The sequence below is a fragment of the Lissotriton helveticus genome, chromosome 8 (genome assembly GCF_964261635.1).
Source record: "Lissotriton helveticus chromosome 8, aLisHel1.1, whole genome shotgun sequence".
Lineage (NCBI taxonomy): Eukaryota > Metazoa > Chordata > Amphibia > Caudata > Salamandridae > Lissotriton > Lissotriton helveticus.
This window is the reverse complement of record NC_136069.1, coordinates 1013859640-1013883682: the sequence shown is the minus strand read 5'-3', so window position 1 is coordinate 1013883682 and position 24043 is coordinate 1013859640. Positions and strand designations below refer to the sequence as shown.

Below are 24043 nucleotides of genomic sequence, written 5' to 3'. Positions count from 1 at the left end.
GTTCATGTTCCATGTCCAACGTAGTGGAAAAGTAAAGACAAGAAACTAACATCAGCATGCAGGGGTGACGCATCCATTCGGCCCCTCTCCATCAATTCCAGGGCACCCAGAAGAACTGTTATGAAAAGACGCCATGCCTTGCCTGGGAATTAATCTAAGGCTCTGTTACACTACTTCACAGAGTATTCATCAGAAAGATTGGCCCAAAGGGGAGTCATTTGTTTAACTTGGCTGTTTCAATTGTCATAATTCCTCTTTTTGGTTATGAATTTGTTTAGCGCCAGAATTCCCTCTGGGTAGCAGTTGCACTCAATAAATACAATTTAATTAATCAATTAATGTATTATGGTATTTGCCAATATTTTCCTCATGCAGCCTTACAACAAGGTTAAGTTATAATGAGGCTTATCTGATCAGAAGCGTTTTATTGATGGTAGTAGTTAGTAGGCTGCCTTAACTTGGATCATAGGTAACTCCAGTTGCCTGGATTTTCTTCATAGAATAGCATTTTTCTTTTTACAGAGTTTTATATAGCGCGAACTTGACCCAAATTAGTTATCAGAGCGCTTTACATACCACCAGTTGCATTACATGAGTACACATTAATTTTTGTTAGGCATGGGGAGATTAAGTGATTTGCCCAGAATCACAGGATGTTCCGCGTCATTGCTGAGACTCGAACCCAGTTCCCCAGATTCGAGGTCGACCACCCTAGCCATTAGGCCAACTCTTCTCCCCAAAAAGGATTAGCATAGATAATGCATCATTTTCTATTAATAAATTTAGAATACTCTCTGGGGCTGTGGATTATGTGATTACTTTTTTCAAGCATTTATAAAATCTGCTTGTGTCCAAGTCGTGGGCTCTCTTCAAAACCATGCATTTCCAAAAAAAGATATCCAGATCTGTCCTTTTAGAAACGGTGTCAAAAGCTATATAATTTTGCCACCCCCACCCTCGCAACCATGTGCCAAAATGGTACATCTTGTTTAAGTAAACCACACTTAACAACTCACCCCAAAATGTCTGTTGGTGAAAGCTTATTTCATACCTAATCCACTTCTCATAATTATTTTGAGTTTATGTATCTGCTTAAGTTTATGCTCAATGTAACTTCCTTTTTGAAGTGATCTTTGTATTGTTTTCACCATAATACACAGCATTGAACCAATGGTTCTTAAAAAATGTACCTTAAAGTTAGTTATAATGCTCACAATAATCACCTTCATTATTTTATCTGTGTGTATGTGTGTTTATGCCATGGCAGTGCAGTAAATATTAATGTGGCACAATTCCATGGTTTTTAGAGCAACTGTACTAATAATCCCACATTCCTACATTTATAATTGCAGTGCAAGGGTCAAATTCGAGTTTATAAACAGTACAGAGCAATTGACATTTGGAAACGTTTTACTGCCTCAATGGACTGCATATATAACTATGACTTTACTCAGAGAAACAACTCTTCTAATAGTGACAGTATATGTTCAGTGGATTGATACTCTACTGTGCAAATCTAACCCCTTGCACTCTTTTGGAGTAAATACCTTTTGTTAAAACAAGTACTCCTGAAAATATACCATGGCATAAACCACACCTGTAGATGTGCAGAATATTAGATGCTATTTATTACCATTGTTGAAAGAGGGGAGTGGCATCATGTTTTACTCGAGGATTTGCGTGTCAAAAGTCATGGCCCCTTCCCACACTGAACAGTGGTAATACATCTTATCTTATACTTTGCACATCTGCATACATTATATATCTATACTGACCACTGGTGTTATCCAGTCACAGTCTTCATCTAAATGCCATTTGTAGGTCTTGCCTACTAGACAACGCATGTGCAGTCTGTTGTGAGATGTAGTGTAAGCTTACAATGGGCTTAGAGCCCACCCCCCTGATTACCATTGGTTGGCTTCATTCTCATTCTCATTTGCTTGCTTCTTAGTAATTAGCGTGTGTGTGCTTCACTTCCTCTTGTGATTGTCCCTCCTGTGGATTATGGATATATTACTTTGTCCTTACCCTGCTCGCTTTTTCAGGTGCTACTTTTTTCTTTTTAGTATTTCCAGCTCTTTACCTTGTGTGCTCCTCTTTCCCTCTCTGCACTACTCTCTGTCACCTGTATGTTGCTCCCTGCTGCACTCTATGATGTGCTTTCCCTCTAGCGCTCCCTCCACCCATGTTGCTTTCTCGTCTGTTTGCTTCTACCTCATCCCAGCTCCAAATGTTCTCTTGCCCTCTCCTTTTTAAGGTCTCGCCTAAGCTAACGCGTAAGTGTTGCTCTGGCGAAATATTAAGTAAGGGGCTTTTGAAAATGCTCCCAAAGGCTGCAGGCCGATGAGGTACAGTGCATGTGCGCCGAGCGGGCGCACCATTTGTCAGCCTGTAGCCTTTGGGAGTACTTTCGCGGCCGCTTTGATGTTCTCAGTGATCCGCGCTGCCACTGAGAACATCAAAGCAGCTGCAAAAGTGATCACCACGGTGTGCCGTGTTTTCTAGTGCTTGGTCTGGTGCTGCATCAGGAAGCCAAATGGTCAGTCGGTGGGGGCTTTAGGTGAAAATGGCATCTAAAACTCACCCACAGCCTCCCATCATACATACACCACCTTACATTTGGGTATGTTTACCAGATACTAAGATGGAAACAAATATTGTAATGCTTCCGTACAAAACGCGTGCACTTGTAATACACACTGCTTCCTGTAGAGGGCACTACGTGTTTATATTCAGTAATGTGCAGTGGCAGCTATTGTGCAAAGAAAGCAAGCCTGTCCCACAGATCGGCGTCAGTGTCCTTCTCAAGAAAGTTTGAAATACATTTGCTCCAAGTGTGCATTTTATAACAGTGTTCAAAGTGAAATGCTAAAAGTAGCAAGTGTTGCGAGCAGCCCTCAGATACTCTTATGAACTCAGTGATGTCCCTTTCTGACTCGTGAAAAAGCCTCCAAAGCAAGAAGTGTTCTCTGGCATCAAGATAATGATAACACCCTCGGCAAATATCAATGGAAAACATTTAGAACATGAGGTAATTGTGTTTACCCATCATTCATTATTAGAATTAGATAATGTACCCTTTTGTGTCTCAAACCCCAGCGTATATAGGTTTTAGTAAACTTAACTTTGTCCTAAGACTTCACTGTGTCATTTTCTTTTTTACCTGGTTTTTTACTAAAAGTATTTTCCCTACGTGCCCGGTTTTAGTTATACAGCTAAAAAAAAACTGATTTGGTCCTGAAGCATCTGTTCATCATTATTGAGGACACACGTTGTCCCCGAATATCATCTTGTCATTTTCAAAAAATACTGTAGTTGAAATTCAAATTCAAATTCATTATTTGTTTTTAAAACTCCTCATAAGTATACCGGGACCCATAGTTCCAACAGTTGCCTTCACTCTATTGCTCCCCTAGGCCTGAAGACCAAGGCTGCGATCCGTGCAGGAGATATTTCAAAAACTCAGCTTCAGCAGGCTGATCTCAGCAAAGCACTCTCCTGGGCTTCTGCTGCCCTGTTCCTGTGTCATGTGTGGGACCACACTGCTCAGGAGACAATTGAGGTTCTAACTCGAATGCGCGTTCTACACATGATGCAATAAATTAGCCTAGTAGTTGTGAGTGTAAGGTGAGGTGAGTCCTTAAACAAGGCAAGTGTGATTCCTGTTGTCAGCATGGACAGCACTGCAGTAAGTCTCCAAGATAATGTGTGTACTAAAAACTCCTTTGTGTGGACGTGGGTTCTAGCCTAAAACCGAGCTTTTACCCAAAATTATCTTTTGATTCGACTGAGTGACTGGGTTTCGTTTGTTAATGTTTTCCAAATATGATCAATGGGCGTGCATATGTTAATTACCAAATAATATGTTATAAAGGAGACTTGCATCGTGGGAGCGATAATGTACCACTGATGTCAATTTAGTATCAATCATTTTTATTAAGCAGTATGGCGTCACTTAACACAGCTCAGCTGCCTGCATCCACCGGACGGCAGGGCAAGATCCAATAGCAGTCTACACCCCGGAAGGCGACCCGGCCTGAGCGTATGCATTGCCAGAGGGAACAGCCAGCACTTTTAGCATGGTACTGCAATTAGGAATAGAACAGGAACAACAAACAAAACAAAGCACCCTCTCACCACCCCAGCGCCCTCCCAGCACCGCAGCCCCCCCCACCCTACCCCCTCCCACCACCCTCCTCTGCATCAGTCTCATCCACCCCCCTTGCACTCGCTAAGTCGCACCCGCCCCCCTCCACCTCCCAGAACCTCCGAAATTATTGGCCTGCACCCTGAGGCGCCGCTGGGATCAGTTGCAAGATCTGCAGATATTTTGGACTCGTTACTTCGCGCAGATCTCGGGAGAGGAGATGAATGAATGGCTCCCACAGCTTCGCATAATCCTCACCCCTGCCATCCATGCACAAAGAGAGCCTTTCCATTGCCAGTAGATGCCACAGCCGTCGAATCCAGTCCCTCGGGTCTGGAGCGTCAGTGGAACGCCATTGCGCAAGGATAACTAAGCGCGCCGCTAACAAGGCCAGAGCAATCTGCTTACCCCTCATAGAGCGCAAGGGAAACACCTTTGCCTGCGGGAGCCCTAGCAGCACATGTTCAGGAGCCCTTGGGAATGTGATGTGAAATGCGTCATCTAGATCATCAAGGACCACCTTCCAATATCGCTCCAGTTTCGGACAGTGCCAGAGCAGGTGCGTCAAGGTGCCCGGAACACCACATCCCCGCCAACACAAGCCTGAGTGTCTGGGGTCCCAGGACTTACTACGCGCTGGGGTATAGTACCAGTATACCACCGCCTTATAGGCCGATTCAGCACCTGCAAAGTTGGCAGCGGTGTGGTGCGCACAGTAGAACACCCTCTTCCACTCCTTGTGCTATAGCGGGCGCCCCAGCTCTGTCTCCCAGCAAACCTGCGCTTTAGTACACGGAGCCTTAGGGCGCGCAATGATCATGGCGTACAAGTCATATATAAGTTTGCGGTCATCCTTTTTGCAGACCACCCAGCGTTCTAGGGCTGTCAGCGGGCGGGACATAGCCGCGATGTTCTGGGTTTGAGTGACCCAATGCGCTACCTGTGAATAAGGGAAGGCATCAGACTCGGCGAGGGAAAAGTGGTCTCAGCGGAGCAAGGAAAACGAGATTAGACTGTCGAGGTCAAAGAGGTGACCCACTCTCTTACAGCCTTTCTCCCTCTAGCGCTGAAAGATCGGGGATGCACAACCAGGCGGGAAGTCCGGGTTATCAACAATAGGCGTCATCGGCGATGGGAAGGTGGTCCAGCCCTTTCGCCTCGCCAATTGATCCCACACCTTCATGATTGGCGACGTCACCGGGGACGAGTACAAGCCCCACGCTCTATGTTTTCGAGGGAGCCATAACTCGCGCCAAATATTGCAGCCCGCTACCGTTTGATCCATGAAATTCCAGTGCTTACTAGAATATGGCCTATTCCAGTCGAGAATGAAGCGCAGACAGGCCGCCTGGTAATACGCTAGTAAGGAGGGAAAGCCCAGTCCCCCGTTGGCCTTGGGGCCGTGATCAGCGAGGAGGCAAGCCGTGGACATTTGTGATTCCATAGAAACTTGGTAATCAGCCCATGCAGCTTCTGGATGGTACCCGGTGGAGGGCTCAGAGGTAACAGCTGAAAAAGGTATAGAATGCGCGGCAGGACCGTCATTTTGACTGCCGCCAGCCTACCAAACCAAGCGAGCTTGAGACGGGACCAGTCCGAGAGCGATTTAGTTGTTTGATCGACTAAGAGCTTATAATTAAGAGAGATTGTCTGCCCTATAGAGGGGGCAAGGCGAATCCCAAGGTACGGGATGTCAGAGTGAACCCACTGAAAGGCAAAGTCCTTTTGTAGGTCTGGCACGTCAGCAGCAGGGATCGACACATTAAGGATCTGTGACTTTGAAACCTGCCACAGCGCCGAACTCGCGTAGTTCTGTTGATAGGTGTCTCAAGGAAGTGTGAGGGCTCGTGAGCGAGAGAATCACGTCGTCAGCGTAGAAGCTTATTTTGTGTATGTCTGCGCTAAACCGAACCCCTTCAATGCCTCCATTGGACCGCACTCTCTGGGCAAAGGACTCCATATAGAGCTCAAAAAGCAACGGAGACAGGGGGCACCCCTGTCTTGTCCCGCGAGAGATGGGAAAAGGAGTGGACCTGCAGCCGTTCACCCGGACCGCTGCCTTCGGTGCCGCATATAGGTAGCGTACCCATCGCAGGAAGTTGGGCCGCAGGCCAAAAGCTTTCAGGACCTCAAACAAATATGTTCAGTCGACTCGGTCGAAGGCCTTCTCCGCGTCGATTGATAAAAAGAGGGCCTGCATGCGCGATCGGTGTCCCGAGTCCATGAGGTGCAGAAGTCTCTTAGTGTTTTCCCCTCCTTGCCGCGTCGGAATAAACCCCACTTGATCCGGCTCTATGATGCCATCCATTAGTGGGCTAAGGCGGGCAGCCAGCACGCTCGCAAAAAGCTTAGTGTCGATATTGAGGAGTGAGATAGGACGGTAGGACCCGCACGCCTTGAGGGCCCGTGCCTTGCGCAGGATCCGTTCCTTAATCTCAAAGTCATGAACACAGACTAGGATGTCCGGCGGCGAGGCCTTGGCATTTCTCAGCAGGCCAACTCTGTGCACCCTGTCCAGCTGCAGATCTAGGTCATCCCCCTCGTCCAGGATCAGTCGAAACAACGCCGTCATGTACTCCCGGAGGCTCTCCCCCTCCCCCTTCCAGGGGACCGCCCGGATCCTGATGTTGTTCCTCCGTGAGCGGTTTTCTAGATCCTCGGTGTGCGCCTGCAGGTCCAAGTTCTGCTCCGTCAGCCAAATAACATCTTGCTGGAGCTGATGGAGCTCGTCGGCTGTGCCCACATCATGCTCCTCGAGGGTCACCACCCTCTCTCCAATAGCATCGACGTTCCGCCTCATTTCGCGCAAGTCAGAGGAGAGTTGAGAGCAAACCTCCAGAATGTCCTCCTTTATGGCGGCGAAAAGCTCCAACATGAAGGCCTTGGTTGCCGGCGCCTCCGCATCTTCCAGTTGTGCAGTCTGGGCGTCCGTCTGCGAGGAGACCCGACCATCCGGCTTCAGTAGCGGGTCCTTAGGTGCCTTGTCTTTCTTGCTCCTGTTGGTTGCCATAATAGCATCACTTAGGGCCCACAGCCTACTCACAGGCCGCCGCAGAGACCGGTCCCCGTCAACAGTCCAAGGGCCCGTCACCGCCCCCCGCCTCTGCTCACTTGTTCTGCTCTGGGCCACTCCGCGGGCCATGCGCCGCTGCTCTACCGCCCCGCTTCAGCCAGGCCTGTAAGTCCCAGAGTGCTCGTGATATCTCCACCAACCGTGGAGCAACTACCAGGAGGGCATACTAGCACCAAGGCCCCAAGACGCTGCCCGCCAAAATGCGGGTCGATATGAGGCCTCCCACCAACTCCGCAGCATTACTCTAGCGGGAGTGGGGGGGACGGGCCCCAGCAAGGCTCACTCCGTCCGGCACGCTCCTTGCCCGCCGAACCCCGGGCCGAAATACTGTGCCCCGAGCCTGCCACCTTCCAGCACTAGGCCCAGCCGGCCACAATCATGCCCCGCAAGGAGGGTCACCGCTACCCCCCGCCGCAATGGCCGATCTCGCCAGCACTCGTCGGGGGCCTCGCGCTGCCACTAGTTCTCAGGCCCTCTTCCAGGCCGCAGCAGGGGGGAAGTAGGCCGTGCCTCACCAGAACCTCAGTACGCAGCCCTCCGATCCGCAGGCCCGCACCGCTCCTCAAAGGCCGCCAGACTCCGCTCGCAGGTGGTCACCGCAGGGGGGGGGGCTCGCCCGTCAGCACCCTCGCAGTCTGTCACTGAGAGACCCCACCACGTCCGCCGAACCGCGTACCGACCCCCAAGGCACCGGACAGCTACCGGACGGCTAGCCGGCGTCAGTTCAAGGCACACCCCTCCGCCGCCCACAGGCCGCAGCACAGCACTCCACGCGGGCCAGGGGACACCAAGGCCGCGTCGCAGCAGCAGGGCAGATTTCCAGCGACCTGTCCCAAAATATCAGTACCGTCAGAACCAGCACGGTGCAGCAACCGCCAGCCGCCCCCGTGCCAGCGCAGATGGGCACCGGGTAGGGCAAAAACAAACTTATTGCCAGGCGGCGCGGGAGGGACAGAGGGACACGCCCTACACCGCCGCCATCTTGCCAACACCCCCCACTGAGGTCAATTTAAAGCAGCTGAACTTGTTTTCATGGTTTTCTGTGATAATGTTTTTAGGACTTTCCACCTTTAGACCGCTCTAGCGCATTACTCCTTATTCGAAACATTCCTGCCTACATATTTTATCAGCACAAAATCGCACACACACAACCACAACCACACACCCAACCACACAACCACACACACAACCACACACACACAACCACACACACACACACACACAACCACACACACACACACAACCACAACCACACACACACAACCACACACACACACACAACCATTCCCACAACCACACCGTCGGTGCACACTTTCACCAGGCACAGACACCATCAGTCGTCGGTGCACACTTTCACCGGGCTCAAACACCACCAGTCGTCAGTGCACGCTTTCACCGGGCACGAACACCACCAGCCGTCAGTGCACGCTTTCACCGTGCACAAACACCACCAGCCGCCAGTGCACACATCCACCAGGCACACACCACCAGCCGTCAGTGCACGCTTTCACCAGGCACACACACACCACCAGCCGTCAGTGCACGCTTTCACGAGGCACACACACACACACACCACCAGCCGTCAGTGCACGCTTTCACCAGGCACACGCACACCACCAGCCGTCAATGCACGCTTTCCCCAGGCACACACACCACCAGCCGGCAGTGCACACTTCCACCAGACACACACACCACCAGCCATCAGTGCATAATTTCTACAGGCACACACCACCAGCCATCCGTGCACACATCAATTGTTAACGCATCCACAATTAACCATTGTAGCAATCGCAGTATGGCGCACTTTACTTTTAAACATATTCATCTTAAGTGCCGCATGCCACCATTGCTACAAAAATAAATTCACATTTTTTTGGCCTACAATTTATAGACTGTTGTTGCAATTGGTGTTGCAATATTTAGCAATGCCAATAGCTCAAACTTAATTAAGTGCGAGACCTATTGCATTGCAAATGCTTGTTAGTTCTCGGCCATAGACTGCGTGTATGCGCTGTTTCGAACCGAAACATACTGTATCTACATTATGGGCTTACAGCCCACCTATGGATTCCCATTTGCTGGCGCAGTCGGTGCTTCATTTTCCGTTTTCCCCATTTGTCATGGGCATGCACAAGTCATGTCTTTTCCAGTGGTTCTCCCTCCCCGAATGCACTGCCCAACTACATTTAATCATACGCAGCAGGCATTGTAGGGTATTGTTTCGGGACTGCTTTTTAATTTTTCGGGACAGTGTTCTCACTTCCAGTCACGCCCTAAGGTGACAAAATGTAGGCTTTTGGTAAAGAAAAGTGGCCTTTAACCCAAGCTATCACAGAAACTGACGAATGTAATTAGATGCACCCAAATATCCCTTGCTTTGATCAGTGCGGCAATGCCACATATGAGAGTTTGAGGACGGTAGGGATGCCGGGGTGGCAACAAATTAATCAAAAGGCACAATAACAGAGCAGACTTGTAATGGATAGCTGCCTTCCTTACATTTGCCATCCATTGAAAACAAAGTTGACGAGATTCATTTGCATATGTTAAGGTTTCAGTATAAAACCAGCCCCAACATTTCCAAGCAGGCCAGCCTCTTTAAAAAGCTACTAGGGTTCGAAGACAGTCAAGCACATGACCGGGTGTTTTTTTCATCATCAGCCTTAACTTAGAGAAATAAATTACAAGGGGTAGAAAGGGTGAAAAGAGTTCGGAAAAAATCGGAAACAGTGGCAACCTACAAGAGTAAGAGACAGGAAGTGTAGGGTCACATGCTGGGACACATTTACCATGTTTCCATTAAAGATCACGGTTGCCTTGTTAGGCTACTGGCTGTGCACATTTCTCCTTTTGTTTCCCAACTTCATATTCATCAATGCTAGCCCATAGCATAGCAGGAAAGGGAGACTTGTTGCTTGGAGAAATTTCTAGGAAAGTTGTACTAATCAATCCATTCCCTTGGGGAGAGGAGGTGGCGTAACGGCCAGATATGCTGACTTTAATGCTGGGGAACCAGGTTCGAGTCTCAGCGTAAGCTCAACATCTGCTCGGGAAATCACTTAATATCCCTGTTTCTACCAAAATAAATGTCCTTGTGTATTGTAACTGGTGCTTATGTAAGGCACTCAAATACCATTAGGTCGAGTTAGCACAATATAGTAATGCAAAAACAATCCAGGAGAACATTATGCATGGATGTGTGGGATGGGCGTCAGACTGGACCTTAGCCAATCAATTATGCGAGCTGGCGCAGTGTTCTGTTTTTACTCAGGGCTCTCAGTCCTAAATTGCCAATCTTGTTCAGGTTTGAAACTGATTGGTCAAAAAAATGTCACTGTGAGTTCTAGTTTGTTTCACAGTATTCGGGTACTTAAGCAGACATTATAGGAAAATCACCATGTCACTTGGATACAAAATGAAGTGATGGTGTTTGCCATTTAAAGCTATAATGTAGTGCACCAACTGATAAATCAATTATCGGAAATCAATAAGTAAAATATTTTTACTTGTGTACTGTTCATAAATTGCTCTGCCTAGGAAAGCTAACTGTTTGAACCTGGCCTTCTGCTGTGTGGATACATTGTGGTGCCCCTCACTTTCGGGGCGGGTTTCAATGCCCATAGTGTGATTGGCCAGGACCGGATTCATGATTGCCTGCCCATAATTCTTTGCAGGACAGTAATTGTAGGAGGGTACTTGCTGTGGCATACTCATCCCATGTGTCAGATAGTTGGGGTTACAACAGAGCCGAAAGGAATTTAAAGGGCTCGTGTTTCCCTATTGCATTTGTTCCTGACACCATAAGACTCTCTCCCCTTCTGACAAAAATCAGGGAGTGTAATTTAATTCTAACAAATGTCTGGATGCACCAGCAACTCTACAAGCACAACAGCATCAATTCAACTATTCAATAATTGAAACTCTGCTCTGACCTTCTTGTTTAGGTCTCGGCTCAGGACGGGGCGCATGCGCTGTCTAGAACTGAGACACTCTGTATCTACATCGTGGGCTTACATCCCACTCATGGACTTCCCATTTGCTGTACCAGCGTAGCTCCATTGTTTGTCTTCCTCATTTATCAAGGGCATGCATACATCATGACTCTTCTAATGTTTAGCCCTCTATGAGCACACTGCCCAAAGACATTTAAACAAACGCAACTGGCATTGTTTCAGGACTACTTTTTTATTTTACGGGACAGTGTTCTCACTTCCAACCACGCCCTATACGATGTAACTTGCTAACTTATGTGCACAAGCGCTATAGTGATCCACACGGGTAGTAAGCACTATATAAATGTTGCTATGGAATAGACAACCCATTCTGCAGGTTGGAGCTCTCTGGACTGTTATGACGGCGCACAACTGCGTCTTTGTGTGCCATTCTGCAATGTGTTGATGCATAGAGGTGTTGGGCAGAATAACACTGTAGCATTACGCTGTGCATCTCTTTTAACTAGCAGTTTGGGAACTTAAATTAGTTGTGTCAGTTTTTTGTTGTTGCATGTTTTCATGCTAGGAAAAGAGCACCCTTTCCTATTACCTCAGTGCAACAACCCATGTCACCAACCTCCTCCACTTTCTGGGAGAGGCAAAACCCCTCCCCTGGTAATTACATACTCCACCTCCCCTGCTGTCGTGCACCGCCATCCCTTACACGTATGTTTCCCAATGGGTGCCCTCATTACTCACAACCCAATTGATTCCACCTGCCACTCTTCATACGCGTCCTCATCAGAGTCAGCGGCAGCCATCCCTCTTGCAGAACCTGTGCATCGACTCAGAAGTAGAACTGCAGGGCTGAACAGCCTGATTGCCCTCCACGTGTACTACACAAGCTGCTCTAGCTTTGATGACTGCTGAATCGCATTCTAATACCGCGACCAATTTGGAGATCACATTCCAGAATGCTGCAGATAACGATAAACTAATGTTGGCATACAGTGCCTAATGCTGGCCAAAATCTTCAACACTTAATATATCATTTTTCTATTGCGTAGTATTTAATTGATAATGGTAACCTGTACGAGGAAATACAGTGAGACAAGTCCATTGCCGAGACCTATTGGCTTTGCCAATGCTTGTCTTTTATTCCCTGCAGTCCGCGTTCCAAGTTACTCACCCTCTCACCCATTTGATCCCCTAGTCCATTGTGTTGCTTTTCGTCACTCACGCACACTAGCAGCAAATATTAAATACAACTCAACCTCCTTGTTTGGTAGACATGCATGCGTAGTGCGTGCACCTACTAAATGACTTGATGGACTTTTTTTTTTAGCCATTTCTGAACAGTATCGAGCAGCTGTAAAGTTTAGCTAAAAAACATTGACAAAGCCAGTAGGTTCCATAGGGGAGACCTATTGGTTTTATCAATGTTAGTTTGAGTTAGTTATTTGAGAATAAATTCCTGATTCCAGCTTACCTTTAAATCACTTTAGATCGTAGTTGGTGAAAACTGGTCTTGGAATTTCTCAGAAACAGTAAATATCGGAGCGAACACGTGATTCATTGACTTATTTAAGTATGACCAGCTTGTTGTACTTCTAAACCAACTAGTGTACAGATTGAAAAAGGAAGAAAACAGACATGCAAAGTGGGTGTGGTCTTTACAATTGAAGAGCATTAACATCTTTGTTCTTTTCTTAACAAACAGCAGCCTTACTTTTGGAATGCATCTACTACTGATTGAAAATTGTACTTGTACTCGATTTTATTTCAAATCTGTCAAGAATTATATTATGAGCTGACTTTGTTCTGTTCCTGTTTAGTGTACAAAAGACTTGATGGCTCTATTGAATGTTGCAGTAACAGCAGTCTCACTGACGTTTGCTTCGCATATAGGAGTAATTTGAATAGTCCCATGGTAAGTTATTAACAGTTTTCTTTAGAAAGAATGAAAGTATGTCCATAGTCGATGTAAAACGGTAAAGCTGTAAAGGCATAAATAGGGATAGATTCACAATAACCTACGCTTGTTCCCAATTTACATCTGTTTGACAGAGTCACAAATCTTCCCGAGCTCATTCACATACCCGATATGTTATAAATTAGGTAGGTAATATTGTCTATTTTATTAACATCACTTGTGTGAAAACTCCAAATGAAGTGATTACAAAGTGTTGGACTAGGCAATTACGATGGAATGTTTTTCATTTAATTCCCTTTTTGTACGTGTAAAAAATTGTTTTCTTTGATGTGCTTTTCTTTCCTACACACGTACCATGTAAAGTGGCTCATACTGTTAATCTCTCGAGCGCTCTCTGTCCCACTTACACTTGTTTTATTCAGGTATAAGAGATGTGCATACAAACGTGTCAAATATATTGCATGCTATTTGAAATTTATTGATTCATCAAATTATTTTTTTGTGGTTAAATCCTGTTTTCCCAGCTTCGCTTTTTGAATCGTGTTCTTCATTTATTACACTTTCTATATAATATCCAGCTCCTTAATTGCTTTTTATGACAGTGGATTGATTAATGTAATTCTGTATATCTTGACCTACCAGTTTATGGAATTAAGGGATTACAGTTAATCAAAATGTATTCTCTCAGTTCAGAAATAAAATTTCCCTTGGTCATTCTCAGATTTCTTTCTAATACAATTGGCGGCAGGCTACAGCTCCTAGATGGAACTCTATGCCTTTTATCTGCATCAAGATGCAAATCTAGCAATAGAGAGTTGCAGTGATAACCTGTAGGTCAAGGTTCTTCACAGTTGGCCACTAGTGAGGTAAAAAATAGGCTAGTTTTAAGGACTTTCCTGATTTTAAGTTAATTTGTAATGGACAGCCATGCCAGAGGAAGATGGTTCCATGTTATACTTGCCATAACTGGGAAGAACTGTCCACCATCTCTGACTCAGTGGAATCTTGGCGCCTTAACTAGCAAGGCTGACGCAGACCTTAGGTTTCTGGGATGATGGTAATGCACTACACTGTCTATAAATTATGCTGGACCGCATTTGTAAAAACCTTGGTTCATAATAGTGAGGGCCTTTATGAGAATTCTTTTCTTGATGGATAACCAATGCAGGTCTTTCAAATGCCACGAACCCGAGTCCTGTTTAGGAATATCAAGAAAGAGTTGCTGAGTGTTGTTCAGCTTGAAGTTTGCTGATAGTTTGCCTGGAAGGCCAAGCCATAAAATGTTGGCATAATCTAATTTCGAAGTCACAAGGGCATGCGCCACAGTCTTACATGTTGCACAAGGGAGAAAGTTAAGACATATTTTTACGGAGTGGAGAAGATTGAAGCAAGGACCACCTGTAGCTAGGATTTGAGGTTGAAAAGAGAGCTTATCATTAAGCTTAACTCCAGATTCTTGGCTGTTGTATGTTTTGAAGGGGGAAGATCGTCAGGCATGCAATTGTTAAACCTATGATCTCCTAATCGTTCACGGAGAAGGAGCTCAGCTTTCTCTAATTTACATTGGTGGCTTTCTCGCATCCAATGCTGTACTTAGGTAAACATGTTTTGAAAGCCTTCTTAAAAACAACTTTAGCCAACGCGTTTCGACCCAAAAGGTCTTCTTCAGGGCAATAACACGAACAGTACTCTATTTTAGTTCATTAGGATCCTTTTCTGGAGTTCAACCTGGTCCCTCAATCTAGCTAGGAGTGCCAGTTAGACCTTAATTCCTTAAGAAAACCAACAAAGTAAATATCGCTTGTTGAGTGACTTCTTAGTGGACTATTCCAAGTAATTCTTATCAGTGTGGACATGGATTTTTTAGCCCATGTATATCTTTGTTCCATGTAAGAGCGGAAGGTTTTTTTTGTGCTATGACTGATATCGATAATGACAATCATGTAGCTGAGAATTCTACATACTGGATTAATCGAATTGCATAGAAGCAACCTATTCAGAAGTAGGTTCTATATTTCCAAATATTAGTTCATGTGCTTGCAGTGCCAGCTAGATCGTGTTTAGGCTGCAAGACATGGTGGTCCACCACAGTCTTCCATCCTTAAGCTTGCCAGCCGCGTACCTAATTCCATCAGAGCTGCCTAGATTTACAAGTCGAGGTTATCAACGTGCTTTTGTTACACAATCAAATGGAAGAGATTCTGCATTTGATGTTTACAAAACACTATTAATACTACCACAGTGAAAGGCAATATTTTGCAGTCTCTTAACAGATCCAGACCTGGCTTACAGTTCTTTCCCATGTAGACTGTGATGTCTTACAGAAACGTCCTTTTAAGTCGTCATCACTTCAAAAAAGTATTTCTTAGAGATATAAGCAGAATATTCCTTCTGTGGTATGAGATCGCAATATTTTCCTGCTCATAACAGCATCTTTCTTTGTGACAAATGCAGCTTCATATAGCGCTTTGAAAGTTAAGGTCTACATTGGTGCTAATCTTAAGTGGTGTTTCACAAGAATTGGGTACATTTAAGGATACCTTGTTCCTGTTGCGAGATCCCTACACATCCTTGCTGTATGAAACATATGCTATTGAGTAGATAACATTGAAATAATTTGTAAATCCCAAAAATGTAAATTATGGGCCAGTAGAACTGATTTGGCACCTAGCAAGCAATCCAGTGTAGTTTCCTGTATAACATTTTGCTTCCCGGAAAAGCAACCGGTCCGGACTGTTTTACTTGTATGTTTTCACAAACTGTGCAGAACTCTATGATTAAATGCCTAAAGAATCTCTTTGATCCTTTAGGATCTTCCCTTGAAGGATTGACGACAGAGGCAACCATATTGGTGATGCAAAAAGCTCATGTTCACAAAAAAACTAGTGACCAGTTTTTTGAATCTATACTGACTGCCAAATCTATGCTAAAACATTAGCCACAACACTGTAACTCATCCGTCAAAAACAAATTTACCCCTCCTAAACTTATTCATGAAGGGAAGGTTATTGAGTGATAATGTATTCCTTTTCTGCCATGTCTTCGAGAATGCTAATCTGATCTCATCGCCATCTTTTGCTGTGGAACTGGATGGCTCTTGGCAAGGATGATTAACCCTGCCTGCGAGCAGTACTCTCTAAGTTTGGGTTTGATGACCAGTTCATCCTTATGACCATGGCACTTCATGACAGATCAGCAGTGATAGCAAGAGTAAATGGATGACTTTCAGACCTCTTCAGACTCTGACCAGGCACCTGATATGGATATCCTCTACCGCCTCTACTAACCTTACTTACTATTGAACTATCAATGGCATCACTAAGAAGTGACCCAAGAGTGATCAGGATTAACTTTGGAGGCACTCTATACTGCTGTCCAGTGGACTTATTCCGTATGCCAAGGTGAAGGGATTTTCCCCTACTGTATAATTTGTATTGACCCCCTGCACACCAACACTGCACCGATTGCCTTGTTTGATCTTTCTGTGCTTCCCTTAATGTATTTTCGGGTTAGATCTGTAAAGGTGCGCTGCAAGCTGTTACAGTGATTGTCTACACTGACGCCCTGCTCATGCCTGCACACACCCCCCGCTGTGAGTGCACAGAGAGAGGAAAATTTACTCACGGATAATGCCCGTTTTCATGGTAGAACCTAGGACCTCTATAGGAAGGCTAAAGTGGCTTCATGGTATACTAAAACTTATAGGGCTGCCCGGAAAACACTTTCAGATGCTTTTAGAAGCGGCAAGAGGGATTCAACCAAGGAACCAAGGGTCTCTTATAAAGCCTCGATAGGCAGGGCCAAAAGCGAGTATGCGATGGAGAAATGGGAAGCCGTGCTGAATGCTGTGAAATTGAAAGATATGTTGTTTTGGCAAATTCTGGCCGATAGAACTCTGGATTTAGCCTCTCTGCTGAACTCTAACATCTTGGTAGCAGCATGGGCTAACCCTTTTTCGGGTCTGTACATGAGAGGACCATTAACGATGTACGTGCCCTTTTCTGGTAGTTTTAAGGGGCTCACTGTTATGACAGTAGAGTGCCGTAGTGTGGAGAATGACTTACACTGGGATGCCCCGTCTGACCCAAACATATGCAAATTTCCCCTCATCACCATAAAGGAATTACTAAAACCACAGACTGGATTGCTCCAGGCAAAGGGCTGGGGTTAGATAAGGTGCCTGGGGACCTGTTCAATACATATAAGGCAGTTTGCTAAGCATTTTAATTGTATACTGGAAGACCTACCCTCTTCCCCCACTTGTATAAGGGCCGAAATCATACCAATTTACAAGAAAGGGTCACGGTCCCTGCCATCCAATTATCGGCCAATCCGACTTATTGACAGTTCCCAAAAGCTTTTCTGTTGTATACTTTTGCATAGGCTGTGTGTGTGGGTTGAGGGCACAAATCTTATAACCCCCTCCAAGCTGGGTTCAGATGAGGGACCAGTACAGTCGACCAAGTATTTTGGCTACAACTTATATACCGAAAGTATGTCATCCTGGGAGGTGGTTGACTTTATTTCGTTTTTGTGACCTTTACACTGCCTTCGACCTTGTGCCAAGGGAGCTCTTGTGGAAAGTCTTAATCGACCAAGGTTCCCCACGTTATCTAGTTGACATCATCGGGAGGTTGCACCTAAAGAATAATGCGCAGGACAGATGTGTCAAATATGGGGAGTTGCTAACATCAATATCAGTCACAAGGGAGTTAAGACCTGTTCCTATGATATATTAATGATCTGGTAGCCCAATTAGAGAAGTGCAATTATGGTGCCCCAAGCCTAGCAGGTAAGAAGATCCCAGCCCTACTGGTATCTAAATCCCCTATGGGTATCCACAATCTCCAGGATCAATTTGATGTATTCTATGAGCAGAGAGGGCTTGAAATCAACTTACAAAAAAACAAGTACATGGTCTTTAACCCCAGCCACACAACCCACCCTAACCCATCTTTGGGTTTACTCTGTACTTTTGAGTACTTGGGCCTCACTCTGATGGGTAATTTTGGCTGGTCTGCTCAGATCCACAAGAGCAAGTTGAAACTTGAACTTTATGCAAGGAGCATTTTGAGTGGTCTCAAGGCTTCCAGCTTTCGACCTGTATCTCCGGCCATCCAAATTTTTAATCTGCAAGCATTAGGTGGGTACTTGTTTGGGGAGAACTCTGGGGACATGAGAAAGCTACTCCACTGGAGGTGGGTGAGAACCAATTTATATGATCTTTGGTGAATCTCTGTACTAGGACCCCACTCCTGCCAATACAGCTGGATTTAGGCCACAGGTCCATCTCCCATAAAGCAGCACTTAGTCCTTTGCTGAATTGGAGACAGCTATGGGCCTCAGTGGACTTAGTTACATATCAGGCACGACTGAGGAACTACTTAGGCAGCATGGAGCCTTCAGGATTCCCTGGTTTGGGGAAGACCTTCCCGTTAAGATGGGATGTGAACACCTGTGGACTTATCCGAGAGCTATGACCGGTATGTCAAAGACTTCACTGAAGGGGATGTATTGGAGGTATATAGATGGAGAATTGAGTAGGAACAAGAGTTTGAGCACTTTGACACTAGCTTTCCTGGAATTTAAAGATACCTTCCTTATGGAAGAATACGTGGACTTAATTGTGAATCATTATTTTTAACTCACCACTACTACTTCTGTGTACCCTTAGCCCCGTTCCATCGCGGCTTCGTGCCGTTTGTGTGGAGGGCAGGGTGAGCTCCATTGTTCAGAGCCGGCTCCCCGTCCAGAACGGAGTTAGCGTTCTAGCTGGGGGCGGGGCTTAGAGCATAAAATGGCTACCCGGAAGCGCCAAAGGGGTGCCAGTCTGCGCCAGTCCGCGCTGGACCCGCACCCAGCGCCCAATCCCCTGGCCGGCTACCACGCCATCCTAGTAAGCTACTGAAATACTCTTCCTCCGATCTGTTAGATATTAAAAACACCATGTTCTGGCACGAATGCCCACACTTCAACTTAGAAGAGTGTTCCAACGTGACTCATATAGCTTGCCCAAACTGCAATTTTAAATTCACTCGCTCCCTTACTCGGATATCACTTATCCCAAGGGCATCTTGTAATGAGGCCACACGCATTAAATGCGGACTGGTGAATGCTAGATCTATGTGTAAACATAAAGAAGAGGTGGCTGAATTAATATCAACACACAAACTGGACTTTCTGTTTATAACTGAGACATGGGCCGACTTGGCTTCCGACCCCGATCTTGTGACAGCCGTCCCTGAGGGCTACTATATTGTCAGACAAGATAGACCGGCAGGGAAAAAAGGGGGCGGTCTTGCCATAATTCTACGGCTAGATCGAGCAGTAAAAACCGGAACTTCAGAGAACATTCCTGCAGAAACACTATTTTTTTCTATCGCTTTATCTCCCATCCAAATGTTCCAATGGAGTTCTGCTCTATCGTCCCCCAGCGGCCCGAGCGCCTTTTCTCCAATCTATTAGTACTTTATTAGAAACAGTGCCAGAAGCCTCCGATTTTACAATACTCGGAGATTTTAACTTTCATTTAGAAAATACAACAGATAAAGATACACTGAGCCTTATTGAGGATTTCAAGGCCGTTGGCTTAAATCAGCTAGTTACCTCACCTACGCACAAAGCAGGTCATGTTCTTGACGGCTTATTTACGAACAATCCGGCCATTACCCCCCCCTCCCCCCCCCCTGTTACTCCTATTGTATGGTCAGATCATGCAGTGGTGGTCTTTTATGCCCGTGTTAAAAAATACAAAACTCAACACTCGACAAAAAAGCAACATAGGTCTTGCAGGGACTGGAAAAACTTAGATACGAATACACTATTCGAGAAACTAGATAATAATAAACCTTCCAAAGTGTCAGACCCTCAATTAGCAGCAAATAACTATAACCAATGGCTCACAGACACCTTTAATCTAGTAGCGCCTCTAAAGAGAGTTCGCCCAAATCATGCAACACCATCAGCTCCTTGGTTCTCCGAACTGTTAAGATTGGAAAGACAGAAATGCCGCAATCTAGAAAGGTGCTGGCGAGTTAAGTACGACAACAATGATAAAGAAAGATACAAACAAGTGCTATCAGGCTATAGGAAGATGTTAAGACTGGAAAAAAGCAAATATTTTTGTGAACAGATAGAAAAAGCCCAGAACTCCACTAAGCAGCTATATCAGGTAGTGGCAACACTAACAACTATACCAGCAGCCAATACTACTGAGACTACCCAAGATTTCTGTGATCAAATGGCCGACTTTTTCAGGACCAAGGTCACAGAAATCTTCGACAAATTCAATAACATCACGACAGAGGAACCATCAGATAGCCTTAAGAACTCACAACTCATATCCTCCTCTCTGAATGAATTTCTCCCTCCATCACTGTCAGAAATAAAAGATCTCATTAAAACAACAATGTCGGGTTCCCCTCTGGATCCCTGCCCACCGACCATCATTAAATTAACATCTGATGTGGTAGCTCCAATCCTGGAGAACATCTGCAGTACCGTCTGTGAATCAGGAATATATCCTCAAAGATGGAAAACTGCTATAATAAAGCCACTTCTAAAGAAACCCACCCTTAACACCTTGGAATTAAAAAGTTATCGCCCTATAGCAGCCCTTCCTTTTCCATCTAAAATACTTGAAAAAGTTATAAACAAACAGCTGGCTAGCTACATTGATCATAACAACCTGTTAGATAATACTCAGTTTGGGTTTAGGAGAGGACATGGAACGGAGACGGCGCTCATTAAGGCTTCTGAAGAGATCAGACAGATCATGGACCAGGGTGGTACGGCTGTTCTGATCTTGCTGGATCTCTCAGCGGCCTTTGACACGGTCGATCATAACATCTTGATCGACCGTGTCACAGCTATGGGCATACAGGGCAAAGCTGCGGAGCTCCTGGCTTCTTTCCTGACTAACAGAGAACAGTCGGTCAAGATGGGGAACTTCTATTCACCCACGTTTATGCTGCCTTGCGGAGTCCCCCAGGGATCCTCGCTAAGTCCGACACTTTTTAACATCTATGTGTCGGACTTGGCGAGGGTCATTAAAACCCATGGAATGGGAGTGACTTCGTACGCCGACGACACTCAGTTGGTGTTAGCAGTGCATAAAAATGGGATCGAAGTGGCAGCCAACTTTCAGACGGGAATGAGAGCCATCAGTCATTGGATGGATAGTAATTGTCTAAAACTAAACACCGATAAGACAGAGGTAATGGTGTTTGGAGACCTAAAATCATCTTGGTCCCCAATCTGGTGGCCACCTGAAATGGGTAATCCACCCACCCCAGTTTCAAAGGTTAGAAACCTAGGAGTGTTGTTTGACAACAAACTAAGTTTCACCAATCATGCCAATGCAGTAGTCTCCTCTTCCTTTTTCACGCTACGAAAAGTGAAAAAGTTTCTACCTTACCTTCCCCTGTCGGCAGGGAAAACCCTTATGTCCTCCTTGGTACTATCCAAGGTGGACTATTGTAACAGGCTTCTGCTGAATGCTCAGGAGCAGGTCTTTAAAAAGCTACAAATGGTGCAGAATGCTGCTGCACGAATTTTGACCAAAACTCCCAAGTTCGCACCTATTTCCACTATCGTTTACCAACTACATTGGCTCCCAGTAAAAAAGAGAACCAAATTCAAGGCTTTGTGTATTATATACAAAGCACTGAATAGCCAAGGACCTGACTTTTTTAGGGAATCATTGCAGGTCTATGTCCCTAAGAGAGCGTTAAGATCTGCCTCATCCGCATCCCTATACATTCAACGGGAGAACAGTTACATGGGGAGACAGACGCTTTTTGGTGGCCGCCTCGAAGCTCTGGAATACCTTGCCCCACCATATAAAAAGCAGCTCTTCACTGATGATTTTTAGAAGGCAAGTGAAGACCTGGCTATTCATTCAATAATGCACAGGAGGTGCCTCTCTGTCTGCGTAGCGCCGAGACACCACTCGTGGTATTTGTTTGCGCTTTATAAATTGAGAAATTGAGAAAATTGAACCATCACTGGCAAAATACCAGTACATAAATTTGTTTTTCGGGATTTTATCACTGCGCACTTTCGCAGCTGAATGGGGGCAACATGACACCGATCCAAACCTGACCTGCCCTTTTTGTCCCCAAGTGGAAGAATGCCTCAATCACATATTATTCTTCTTCCACTGTTATTAACATTACAGAAAGAAGTGAATGCTACCACTTTGTCGGAGTATGGGGATTGGCAACTTTAGGGTTGTTTCTAGAATCCTCAGATCAATACAACACCCTTCATCATCTTTGCTCTGTCCCGCTTTTTAATGGGAGTATGGCGAATCAGAGAGGGTAGTGTTGGGACCTGAGAACTGAACTGTATTGTCCATAGTTGTAGGTAACGTGACCCGTACAGCATTTTTAGCCCCACCCTCTAATCTATTGACCTTTCCTAATGAGGTGCTACTGGAACCCAGAAGTTCAAGCCAAATGGCTCCCAGTTGCCCTCTGAAGCTTTATGACTTGTAATGTCCATAGATTACTCTGCTAAATAAGAAATGCTCATTATTGGGTTTTATAATAGGTTTTACGGATTTTTTTATTTACATTTTTTTAAGTTTTATTAATTGTCTGCACTGACCAGCATGCTGCATTGCTATGCAGATTGCATCTTGGTCGTCATTCCTTCTAATTAATTCAGCCAGTTGTGACTCAAAGCTGTTTTTAATTATTCTGTTCACTAGCAGAAACGTTTATGCAGGTAGGCCATTGAGTGTATACTGCTTTTGCATGTAATTATTTATGTGATTTCTACCTTGCTGTGCTACGCGCTACAACGATACACACAGTTTCTATGTGTACGCACCCACATGATCGCAAAAACAAGGACACAATCCCACAACACCACAAAAGTCACTCAATCACGGGTGCCTCTACCATGTTTAGACTATCTAACCCACAGTGAGGTAAGCTCTCACTGCTGTTGTCTATGCTGTAACTGTTGTATGAATCTGAGAGACGTGGCACTTAAGCTGCACATGCTTTGCTGTGCCTTAGAGAAGTTTCGTAAAAATCATATTTTAGCTTTTGTATTGTCTCACAATACAAAAGATTAAATATTTGGTATTATCAGTACTTGCCTTATTTTAATTCTGAAACAATTTTTGTCTGATGTAGGCTGCAGGCAGCCTAACTTTGGAACATATGTTTTATATTCACGCCTCCTTTTTTTTCTATTTTTTTAATCTTTAAGTACTTCTGTCCCTCTGTGGGCGGAGCTTGCCATGCTCCAAAATGGGCACGTGTTATATCAGCTACTCGAGCCGTCTTTTCCTATCCTTCAATATTTGCACTCCCCCGGGGATTCACCACATGCATCTTGGTGGAGTTGTGCAGCAAGATCAGCGCTGTGTTTCACCGCTTGCCGGAGGTCTTGCCATCCTTTCCTAGCTACGTTTCCCGTGATTGAGCTGCGGCGGCATGCGACGCAGAGGGCTTTCTGCGGCGGCGGGGCAGCCTCCGACGGACTCCGGAGCTCAGCCGTCTTGTGTCCGCTGTGGGCTGCTGGAGACTCCTGGACGCCGTGCTGCCTGTTACGGCGCCCGCAGCTCCTGGTTGCTGGAGTGCTGTGATGGATCTTCGCTGGGGGTAGGCCAGTGCACTCCTTTGCTGCTGTATGTATAGCCGAGTCTCTGGGACGACCCTCGCTCCTCCGGGAGGCTTTGTGCACCACAGCGCTGCTGGGGCCAATCTGTTGGGTACAGCCTCCTGCCCTTGTTTGTGCTGTCTGGCCTGAGGAAACACTCGGCCCTTCTTCCCTCTGCACTTTTCTTCACGCTGGATTACTCTGAGGCCTAAAGTTGGGCTTTGCGACTAGGAGGCCACACTGGATTGGGAAGGTGCATGTCTCGGGACACTGCCCAGCCAATCGCATCCACCGCCAAACATTTGGGATGCTTGCTTATGGTGAGTGCTTCAGTTGCGCTTTAC

The 24043-nt window shown here is 45.8% G+C and overlaps 1 protein-coding gene across 1 annotated transcript in view; it reads left to right on the top strand.

Annotated features, from left to right (window-relative positions):
• Positions 1-24043, top strand: part of MBTPS2 (membrane bound transcription factor peptidase, site 2) — a 387799-nt gene that overhangs the window by 229180 nt on the left and 134576 nt on the right. Inside the window, exon 8 of the mRNA XM_078657847.1 lies at positions 12988-13082. Within this exon, the coding sequence (XP_078513973.1) occupies positions 12988-13082 (95 nt within the window). The remainder of the gene's footprint in view (positions 1-12987; positions 13083-24043) is intronic.